Source organism: Oreochromis niloticus, linkage group LG3 (assembly GCF_001858045.2).
Source record: "Oreochromis niloticus isolate F11D_XX linkage group LG3, O_niloticus_UMD_NMBU, whole genome shotgun sequence".
NCBI classification, from domain to species: domain Eukaryota; kingdom Metazoa; phylum Chordata; class Actinopteri; order Cichliformes; family Cichlidae; genus Oreochromis; species Oreochromis niloticus.
In genome coordinates this window covers 86414880-86426350 of record NC_031967.2, presented here as the reverse complement: position 1 = coordinate 86426350, position 11471 = coordinate 86414880, and the positions used below count along the sequence as shown (strand labels likewise).

The following is an 11471-nucleotide window of genomic DNA, read 5'->3' as shown; positions in this document are numbered from 1 at the left end:
TTGGTTTTCATCCCCTCATGCTGTGTGGTCTTGCCCTGTTTGATTTTCTCATTTGTGAATATCAGCAATTAGTGAAGCCTTGAAGCTTGTATTGAAAAAAGATTAATTACTCAATGGTTTTCAACACAGGCCTCTTTGGTGGCATTTGGTAGAAAATATGAAGAGTAGCTTTAATCTGGAAATGAAAACAAACTGTTTCACTATGATCACTCTGTCTGCAGAGCTCCTTTCATAAATTCTATTTAATATCAAGTGAAAATTCTGTGTGATATCAGGCTGCCATTGTGGTGCTTTGAACATTTAATTTTTGGGGTGAAAACATAATGTTGTGACTATTTGATTAATAAATAATTTTGATGATGGTGTCGTCTCGCTTTACTTGTTAATTGCTAGAATTTGTAAACATAATAGATAAAGTACATTATATACAGTCCAATCAAAACTTTAAGACTTTGCAGGGTTGGATCTTAACAAGTTTATAAGTAGAGCTTCAACATGTAACAAGAAGAAATTAGCGAGAGACAAAACATTTTTTGAGCATGCAATTTATTGAAAACAACGCTTAAACTGAAACAGGCTGTTTTACAGTTGATCAAAGGTTTAAGACCACATGCCTTTAAAAGGCCAAATGTATGCAAAAATGCAGATTCATTGTCACTTTCTGTCAGGTAGTCCCACTGTCATGACATTCTTATGGCAAAGGCAAAAAACTTTCCCTTTTGAAACGTGGTCGGGTTGTTGAACTGCATAAGCAGGGTCTTTCACAGCACGCCATCGCTGCTGACGTGGGATGGAGTAAGACAGTCATTTGGAATTTCTTAAATGATTCTGAGGGTTATAGAACAAAACTGTCAAGTGGAAGATGCAAAAAAAAATTAACCAGCACTGAGTCAGAGGATCCAATTGGTTGTCCATCAAGACAGTGGACGATCCTTGACTCAAATTAAGGCCATTACTGGTGCCGACTGCAGCCCTATAACCATCTGACGGCACCTGAGACTGAAGGGCTTCATAAACAAACAACATCTTCAAAGGCCTCGTCTCATTGAATGCAACATAACTGACCATTTAGACTTTGCAAGAAAGCATCAAACATGGGACACTGAAAGGTGGAAGAAAGTTTTATTCTCTGATGAGAAAAAATTTACTTGGTTCTGGTGGTTTCCAATGTTACTAGCATGACAAGCAGATCCCACGTAAGATGTTTTGTACGCCCCACAGTAGAGGGGACACCATAATGGTCTGGGGTGCTTTTTCCTAGTGGAACAATGGTGTTTTTTAGCCTTATTTTCAATAAACTGCATGCCAAGAAATGCTTTGTCTCACTCCCATTTCTTCTTGTTGCATGTTTTTCTGCCATTTCTCAAGTGGTCTTAAACTTTTGTTCTGGAGTGTATAATAATGTACAACACACTCTGGTAGGTTGGGAGTAATGCTTGCCCTGGTAAGAATGGTTTCATTTAGAAAATCCAAAATCAGAGTGATTTGATATGAGCTAGTGATTTGAGTGATTTGATATTGAGTGAGTAACACTGTGAGTAACACTGAAGGGAAATTAGTTTGTGGAAAGAGTAAATTTCTTTGGAATGGCTTTAGAAACTTTTAAAATTTGAATTGAAATGACATATCAAATAAGACAGTCCTGCAACATCCAGAGCCTGAAGGAGCTCAGGGTAAACCTCATCCACCCTAGACGTCCAGTCACCAAGAAGTTGTTAAACTATCTCAGTGACCTTGCCCCCAGTGATGGCGAGTCATCTCCCTTGTCCCTAGACTTTGCTTCCTCTAACAACAGTGTGGTTGCAAGATTAAGTAGGTGCTCTAAGTAGTCCTTTCATCACCCAACTATATAACGATTTGGGAACACAGCTGAATTTAATTATAAATGACTCGAGAGGAAGCTTAATAATATCCTATCTGCAAGTCAAGTTAATTTTGTGGACCTTCTCATCTTTGAGGTCTTTGTAATTGTAAAGGTAAAATTTGTATATGAGTATTAACAGCCACTTTTTTGAAGTCCTTATACATTATTCCAGACTTTAAAAATCGACAGGTCCCTGGGATTTATTTTCCAGGTCTCTAAAGTAAATCCCAGCAAATTCCCAAGTGCCATAGAGCAATAGATACTATGGGCTTATCACGTTTGCAGAGAAGTACACTGAACACAGTATTTGTTAGAGTGAATTGTTAAATGTTGTCATTTTTATGCTTACCATCTCTACATTGTTTTAACTGTGTGATGAAAGGAATTCCTTTGTCCCCCTCCCCAGCCTCTCGAGGTTCTGGGGGGGATGTAGTGTTTTATCACAGGCACATCCTTGTGAAGGTCTGTTTGATGTTTGGTAAGCTTCCTGCCCTTTGTATGGCTTCACTGTGTTATCTATGGTAAACCATACATTGGGTGTAGGGGAGACTACCCTCTTTATGACCAAGGATGTTGCTTCCTGATTTTATGACTCTTTTGGTCAACAGGAGCACACATACACACACACGCATACAGATGTTCACACATATACATACAGTGCCTTGTCTTAGAACCATGTGGGCATTGCTTTGCTGTGATGTGTATTGTGTGAACTGTTTTCCCAATAAAAGGCAGCGAGAGGAGGCCGTCGTTGGGGTCATTTTGTGGTAGATACCAACGAGGCCTCCCTTGCAAGTAAATCGATCGATCGCTGACTGTCTTGTTTTCTTCATGATGAATAAGTCTCTAAACCAGTGGGGCTTGTGGAAACACAGACCCAACAGTATTACTTATAAACAATCAAAGTTCAAGCAAAGATGTTAATCTCGAGAAACCCTGTGGTCAGAAACGACCTCCCCTCCTATTCATTATTTCTCACTTTCTGACCATGGTGTCCAGTATTTCTTCATGTAAGTGATCACAGAGCTTGCCGTCATCAGCTTGGTTAATCTTTTTGTTTTCCTAGTGGCTTTGATGAACCAAAGGAATTGGAAATGCTAGAATTAGCTCATCTTGAATTAGCCCTTGATTTTTGATCTATTTTCAGTTATTTTGTCCCTATTGGCTGCTGTAGCCTATCCCAGTTAGCATAGAGCAAGCGGTGGGGTACACCCTGGACAAGTCACCTACCTGTTGCAGAGCTAACACAGGGAGACAAATAACCATTTACACTCACACCTATGGGCAATTTATAATCACCAATTGTCCTAACCCCACTGACTTCACATTTTTGAACTGTGGGAGGAACATGCATGGATCTATTTACATTTTTATCTAATCTATTTTATGAACAGATAGATTTATGAATAGATTTGGCAAAAGGCACTGTTCCCCCAGACAATATCTTATTTTTATATTTGACTGTTGGTTTTATTGTGAGCAAAGAAAAAATGTTCTTAAAGAAAGTGTAACAGTTTCCAGCTCTTCCTCCTCTATCAGACATTCTCTCCATACCTGAGAGTGTCCAGTCTCCAGCCTGGATCCTTCAGTCCAGCCGACAGCAGCTTCATTCCTGAGTCCCCTGGATGATTATAGCTCAGGTCCAGCTCTCTCAGATGGGAGGGGTTGGAGCTTAGAGCTGAGGCTAGAGAAGTAAAGCCTTCCTCTGTGATCAGACAGCCTGACAGACTGCAGACATAAAGCAGCTATTACTATGTGAAGATGTTAAATAATATGTATTTTTCTTTCAAGATTAGATTTATATAATTGAATGTACTGATGGTTCACAACAGATAGCATTAGTGATCTCAGGTAGTGTCTACATCTGCTTTTGGAAACTATAGAAACCACAAAATGAACCTGTAGTGTGAGGGATTTTAAAGGCTATGATAAAGAGAGACAATGATTTGTACACATTTCAAGCAAGGATTTGTACACATTTGTTTTACACTGGGACTTAAATGCAGCTTAAATTTGTGGATCAGTGGAAAGCTGGCAGCATTAAATCTGTCTCAAAACTCCACATGGGCATGCAACATGATCTGTGCGGATCATATTGTACACATTTGCAACATTTTTGATACAGATTTCTCTCCTTATTTTACAATTCTGTCCATCTTGGGATACACATATGTATGGGAGCATGTTTTTTCGAACATTAACTACATGAAGACACGCTGCAGTTCTGCATTAATATTAAAGTTACCTTTTACAGCCATAAGCATTTACGTATGTATGTAATATGGAGGAGCTCTGCAGTGATGTTCAAAAACAGAAATTAGACTAAAAAGGGAGAACAGTATCATTTAATATATTTAAAATGTACTGACGTCATAACTACACATAAATAGTTGTCATTAATATTCTATTTTAAAATTATCGGCCTACTGCTATGATCTATTTATTTGAAAGTGGGCTATAGTTTTCCACAAGTGTGAACTCAAATAAACCTGCAAAATTATTTTATATTTAAAAGTAGCCCTGAGAGTGGAGTTTTGTTGTGAGTGAGATACTGGACTATAGATTCGGCTTGTTTCTCAAGGCATCCTGCAAGGTCAACGAGGGACAAAACCAAGAAATAGACGCTCTCAGAATTGCTGTAATGCAACATCGTGTAGCACTGCACATGATCCTGGCTGAGGAGGAGGATTGTGCGTCTCATTCAACACCACATGCTGCACCTACATACCAGATAATGTACATTCTTTAAACATGGCTTCAGATGCTAAAGAGACTGTTGATCGGCGTTGGACTTTTTCTGGTTTTATTTTGTTTTCTATATTTGAGTTATTCCTTGTTTAAAAGCTGTAATTTCACAGATGATAAGTTTTATCACTCACAGCATATGCAGATGCATCACAAACTGATGAAAAACATGAAGACTTCTTTTCCTATTTGTTAGATGAAGATGAAGTATAACTAATGATGTAGTAACTGAGAATGTGAAAGACAAGTAGTTACTTACTGATACATTTCATTTCTCTGATAAACAGGACGGAATGTCAAAAGAAAATTGTGTATATGTTATCAGCTACATGAAATGTGCTCTTTTAGGATCACTGAGCAAATGTCTACATGACTTTTCACCTAATAACTTTTGTGATGATAAACTTATTTACCAAATAGCAGCTTCCTCTGTTCTAGAACATACAGATTTAGAAAAGGGGAACCTCAGCTCTGAGTTCTGAGAATAACTCTGTTATCTTTGTACACACACACACACACAGACACAGACTTGTATAAATAAAGCACGCAGGCAATGATGAGACGCAGGTTGTGCGTCCATGACTGCCCTCGCGAGTGAAAAGACAACTGCAGTGTTTGTGTTTTCTAACTCAGGGGTCTTAGCTGAAGAACTACGGGGTGATTTAAAGAAATCCCCTGTCATCTTCTTTAAAGTGTGTGTTAAACAGTTTTAAAAGAATAAAAGGTCTTCTTATTAAGACATCTTATTATTCTTCTATCAAGTATATGTATCATCCTCTCTGAATTCTGAAATATGTCCATTTGTCACTCCCCCACCCACACCATGAACAGAGAAAGAAATGCACATTTAAATTCAGGAAAATCGATTCAATTTAATTTAACTAGTTATAGTGCTAAATCACAACTGTTGTTGTTATTTCACAACAATTTCAGACTCAGCTTTATTTGAGGCTATCCACATTCAAATTTGATTAAAGGTTCTAGCTTCTTTACTGTACCATTCTCTTTTTAAAGGGACCAAAAGTAATTGGACAATGCACACAAAGGCTATTCATGGGTTTGTGTGGACAATTCCTTTTTTTTATGTCATTATTAGTTAAGTAGATAAAAGGTCTGGAGTTGATTTGAGGTGTGGTGCTTGCATTTGTAAGATTTTGCTGTGAACAGACAACAGTGGTCGAAGGAGCTCTCCATGCAGGTGAAACAAGCCATACTTAAGCTGCAAAAAAAGAAAGAATCCATCCAAGAAATTGCTACAATAACAGGAGCGGCAAAATCTACAGTTTCGTACATCCTGAGAAGGAGAGCACTGGGAACTCAGCAAAGCAAAATCACCCGGATGTCCATGAAGAGAGTGGTGGGTGATCACAGTATCATTTCCATGGTGAACAGAAACCCCTTTTCACAATAGCCAACTAAGTGAATCACACTCTTCAGGAGGTAGACATATTGATATCCAAGTCTATATCCAAGGAACTATATCTATATTGTGACTATTGGATATAACTATATCCAATAGTTGATATCCAAGAAAAAAGAAAACAGAAATAGGACAAATGGAAATAGGAAAGAAAAACAGAAATAGGAAAAACAAAAACGGAAATAGGAAAAAAGGAAAATAGAAATAGGAAAAAACACTTCCCTTGTGTTTCTGGGAAGAAACACAAGGGAAGTGTTTCTGGGAAGACAATAACCCGACGGACCAGTTGCAGGAACCAAAATATGGTAAGAATTGCAGTGTGAGACAATTAAAAGAAGTAGAGGATCTATCGGTTTCATGAGAAAAGAAAAGATGAGAGCTAAGTGTGTTAGCTTAACTATTAGCCTAAAAATCCATCATCAGTATCATATGAATCATAACATCAAAACACGCTTACCTAGCATTTTTTGGCATCATGTCTAATCAATTTAAAAAGTTAAAAAGTTACCTAACGGGTCGGGAACAATATGTTAGCATAGGGCATTACCATTCAGAAAAACTTGGTATTACATGTGGTGTTCCCCAAGGGTCAGTGTTGGGACCAAAACTTTTCAATGTATACATAAATGATATTTTTGATGTTTCTCAAGTACTTAAACTCATACTGTTCGCAGATGATACCAACATATTTTTCAGTAGCGATGATTATACTGATCTTGTAATGACCGTAAACAGGGAGCTAAAATTAATAAAAAAATGGATGGATATAAATAAATTATCATTAAATATAAATAAAACTAAAGCAATGTTTTTTGGTAATTTAAAATATAATATAGAATTACCAATTATTATTGAAGGTGTACCAATTGATAATGTGAGTGAAAACAAGTTTTTGGGAGTCGTAATTGATAACAAAATTTCATGGAAACCCCACGTCAGACACATAAAAACCAAAATTTCCAGAAGCCTCGCAGTTTTGAACAAAGTGAAACCATACCTTGATAAAGATGCACTTCGTACTCTGTACTGTACCCTGGTCCTTCCATATTTTACATATTGTGTGGAAGTGTGGGGAAACACATATAAAAATACAACCAATCCATTAGTCACAGTACAGAAATGAGCACTGCGTATTATTCACAAGGCTGGTTATCTAGATCATACTCACAAACTCTTTCTTCAGGCAAAGTTACTTAAATTCCAGGATCTGGTTAATTACAATACATCCATAATCTTATACAAAGCCTTTAATAAACTTCTACCTGCAAATTTACAAACTATATTTGAAATTCAAGAAAGGGCCTATAATGTGAGAGGCTTCGGAGAATTTAAATTACCCAGAACTCGAACAACCCGTAAAGGTTTTTGTGTGTCTGTATGTGGTGTGAAAATCTGGAACAGTCTGAGTTTACAACTGAAACAATGCAAAAATATTCATAAATTTAAATTCCTCTACAAACAGTTGGTCTGGTCACAGTATACTCAATGATGGTTTTGGTGTGCTCTGTAATGTCTGTTCTCTTACCATTGCTGGTATGGATTCCAAAAAAAAAAAAAAAAAAAAAAAAAGTGTGTGTATGTATGTACATATATGTACATGTGTGTGTAGATGTGTGTTTGTTACTATGTAATTATTATTGCCTGTTACCTGTGGTAATGGAATTTACAATTAATATATTTTGTATTCAGTTATGAAGGTTCTATTTGTTGTTTGCGAGCTGCCGTTGAGATGCCCGGGGCTGTTGATGTGTTGTTTGGTTTGCAATGATGGGCGTAGCTGTGGGAAGCTATTGTTTTTTGTTGATGAGTGAGTATAGGGGTGGGATTTAATAAGTTTTCTTCGTCCCACTCCTTTTCAGGTAAATTTTGTTTTTTGTTTTTGTGCACTTTATGTTTAATATATGTATTTTGTTGTGCCTGAAATGAGCAAATTAAAAAAAAAAAAAAAATTTAATTGATTTGACATTATTAGGTATACTACAATCAATGTACATTTGTATTATTGTGTAGTTGGTTATTTAGATTACTTTTTATTGTTACCTATTTATATATTTATTTTTATTGTTTTTTTTTATTCTAAATGAATATAAGGGAGTAGATCATAATTTTTCTGACCATCTGTTTAATGACAAAAGGATCCAGGTTCTCATTATGGATACTGAAAGTCGATTAAAAGGAGGCAGACCAAAAGAAATTAAATGATTTGGGGTGGAACATAATTTGTTTTCAAGAATACTTTCTGAACCCACTTTCCGAATAAAAAACAAAGCAGTGTCATTCCTGAAATCTTGCAAAAAATAATAATTTAACAAATCCAGTTGCTAACTGTCTGACAAGCAGTAAAGCAGAAGAAAGGATTTGACTAAAAATGGACGGCAAAAATAAAAAAAAACTACACAAAGGTTGAACAGGTAAGACCACAGACGATTGCAGGTTTCAAATATCTAAGCTTCCCATGTTGAGCTTTGTCTTTTGACTTGGTATTCTAACTTAGTTTAGGTTCTCTTTTTATTCAGCCTTTCCTCAACCTGAATCCTAAATTCACAAAAAAAAAAAAACAACAAAAAAACAACAAAAAAAAAAAAAAAAAAAAAAAAACACACAAACCTCGAAACAGAAGTCTATTTTTATGAAACTATTCTAAATTTTTAAAATGGTAATATGAACAAGAAAAATACAAGAAAGAGAAAATAGTGCCACCTGACAACTCTGTGAGAGTCAGTTGTCTATGCAATAAAAAAAAATTTAAATGTCAGTGATCAGTGAGAAAGTCTTAATTCTGACCTGAGAGCTTCCAGTGAACATTTTGGACTTGCTAGTCCTGCAGACAGGAGTTTCACACCTGAATCCTCCAGGTTGTTGTTAGTCAGGTCCAGCTCAGTCACACTGGCGGACGGGTAGCCGAGGACCGAGGACAGGGCTTTGCAGCTTCTCTCTGAGAGGTTACAGCCACTAAGTCTGAAAAACAAAATTGTTAAAAAAAATTTGCAATGAGTTAACTGGTTGGAGATTTGTATTTTAAAAATAAAATCATTTTTAAAGTAAAAACTAGACAAGAAAAAAATAATATAATTAATATGAAATATCTAAAAAAATGCATTTAATTAATATTCCATGTTTAACTTTGCATCATTTGCACATTATCTCTAAAATTAGAAACATCCTTTTTCAAAGTGATGCTAAAAAAATACATCTCTTACTTATAGACTTTACTGCTATAAATAAATATTATGATGTCCTAAAAACTTCCTTTAAAGTCTTTAGTTGATCCAAAATGCTGCAACAAGAGTACTGACAGGAGCTAGAAAAAGAGAGCTTATTTCTACCTGTTTAAAGGGAGCTGTTCATTGACACTGACAATCATTCGCACTTACATTTACACTTGCATTCACACCAATGGGCAATTTAGACTAACCAATTAAACTATCCCCACTAACTGCATGTCTTTGCACTGTGGGAGGAAGCCAGAGTACCCAGAGACAACCCACACAAACACGGGGAGAACAAGCAAACTCCATAACAGAAATACCCCAAACTGATAGTGGAAATGAAGTCAGGACCTTCTTGCTGTGAGGCAAATGCTATTTAAACCTCCTTGAGCTGATTGTTGTGATTTGGATGAATGTAACTGAATTGAATTTGGTACTGAAAACAAACCGTGAACCTGTTAAAATATTGTTTTTGGCCCGTGATTAAAAAGTGGAATCTTGTTAAATCACTCTACAATTTATAGCCCAATCTTGGAAAGTGACACTTTAAAACATTGCTATCTCTTTCCAGTCCCTGGCATGACTCTGCTTTAGCATTTTTGATCAGCTGCAGGCTTTTCAAGGAGTTTTTAGAACATCTTGACAACAAGAATTAGGCTCCTATCAGTACTAAAAGTATCATATAGTTGATTGTGATGCTAACAATATTTAGGCGCCTCTGTCTCCTATATAGCTGTATACTGTTTTAAAGAGCCAGAAAACCATCTATTTTTTTATTGATTGCAAATGGCTGTGTTGTTGTTAAGTAGAATTCACAGATAAAAAAAGAAAAAGTTATAATCATATATGTACTCACAGAGCTTTGTTGGAGGCTTTGACCACTGGCAGCAGCCTCAGAAGAGCCTCCTCTGAAGCAGAGTATTTCTTCAGGTCAAACACATCCAGATCTTTTTCTGATGACAGTAAGATGAAGACCAGAGCTGACCACTGAGCAGGAGACAGTTTATCTGTGGAGAGACTTCGTGAACTTATGGATTTCTGGATCTCCTTTACTAGAGATCGATCATTCAGTTCATTCAGACAGTGGAACAGATTGATGCTTTTCTCTGCAGACAGATTCTCACTGAGCTTCTCCTTGATGTACTGGACTGTTTCCTGATTGGTCTCTAAGCTACTTCCTGTCTGTGTCAGCAGACCTTGTAGGAGAGTCTGACTGGTCTCCAGTGAAAGACCCAGGAGGAAGCGGAGGAACAAGTCCAGGTGTCCATTTGAACTCTGTAAGGCCTTATCCACAGCACTCTGATAGAAGTGTTTCTCTGCATATTCTCCTGTTTCAGACTTCTGGGAGGATGTTTGCTGTTCTTCCATCAGATTGAGTCCAGAGTTGATGAAGGTCAGATGGACATGAAGAGCAGCCAGAAACTCCTGAACACTCAGATGGATGAAGCAGAACACCTTGTCCTGGTACAGTCCTCTCTCCTCTTTAAAGATCTGTGTGAACACTCCTGAGTACACTGAGGCTGCTCTGATATCGATGCCACACTCTGTCAGGTCTGATTCATAGAAGATCAGGTTTCCTTTCTGCAGCTGGTCAAAAGCCAGTTTTCCCAGAGACTCAATCATCTTCCTGCTCTCTGGACTCCAGTGTGGATCTGTCTCAGCTCCTCCATCATACTTGACCTTCTTCACTTTGGCCTGAACCACCAGGAAGTGGATGTACATCTCAGTCAGGGTCTTGGGCAGCTGTCCTCCCTCTCTGGTTTCCAGCACATCCTCCAGAACTGTAGCAGTGATCCAGCAGAAGACTGGGATGTGGCACATGATGTGGAGGCTTCGTGATGTCTCAATGTGGGAGATGATCCTGCTGGTCTGTTTCTTATCTCTGAATCTCTTCCCAAAGTACTCCTCCTTTTGTCGATTAGTGAACCCTCTGACCTCTGTCACCATGTCAACACAGTAAGGCGGGATCTGATTGGCTGCTGCAGGTCGTGTGGTTATCCAGAGGCGAGCAGAGGGAAGCAGTTTCCCCCTGATGAGGTTTATCAGCAGCACATCCACTGAGGTGGACTTTCTAGGGTCAGTTAGGATTGTAGTTTTGTGGAAGTCCAGAGGAAGTCGACACTCATCCAGACCATCAAAGATGAACACAACCTGGAAGTCTTCAAAGCTGCAGATTCCTGCTTCTTTGGTTTCAGTAAAGAAGTGATGAACAAGTTCCACCAAGCTGAACTTT

General features: G+C 37.6%; 1 protein-coding gene across 1 annotated transcript; it reads right to left on the bottom strand.

Moving 5' to 3' along the window:
• Window positions 1–3384: 3384 nt before the first annotated feature.
• Window positions 3385–10734, bottom strand: LOC112846395 (NLR family CARD domain-containing protein 3-like). The gene is made up of 3 exons (XM_025905895.1): window positions 10095–10734; window positions 8814–8987; window positions 3385–3592 (listed from the first exon to the last, which is right to left on the bottom strand). Exons 1-3 carry the CDS (start codon window positions 10604–10606, stop codon window positions 3400–3402), a joined length of 879 nt encoding a protein of 292 aa, XP_025761680.1. The 5' UTR covers window positions 10607–10734; the 3' UTR covers window positions 3385–3399.
• Between the last annotated feature and the right edge of the window lie 737 nt (window positions 10735–11471).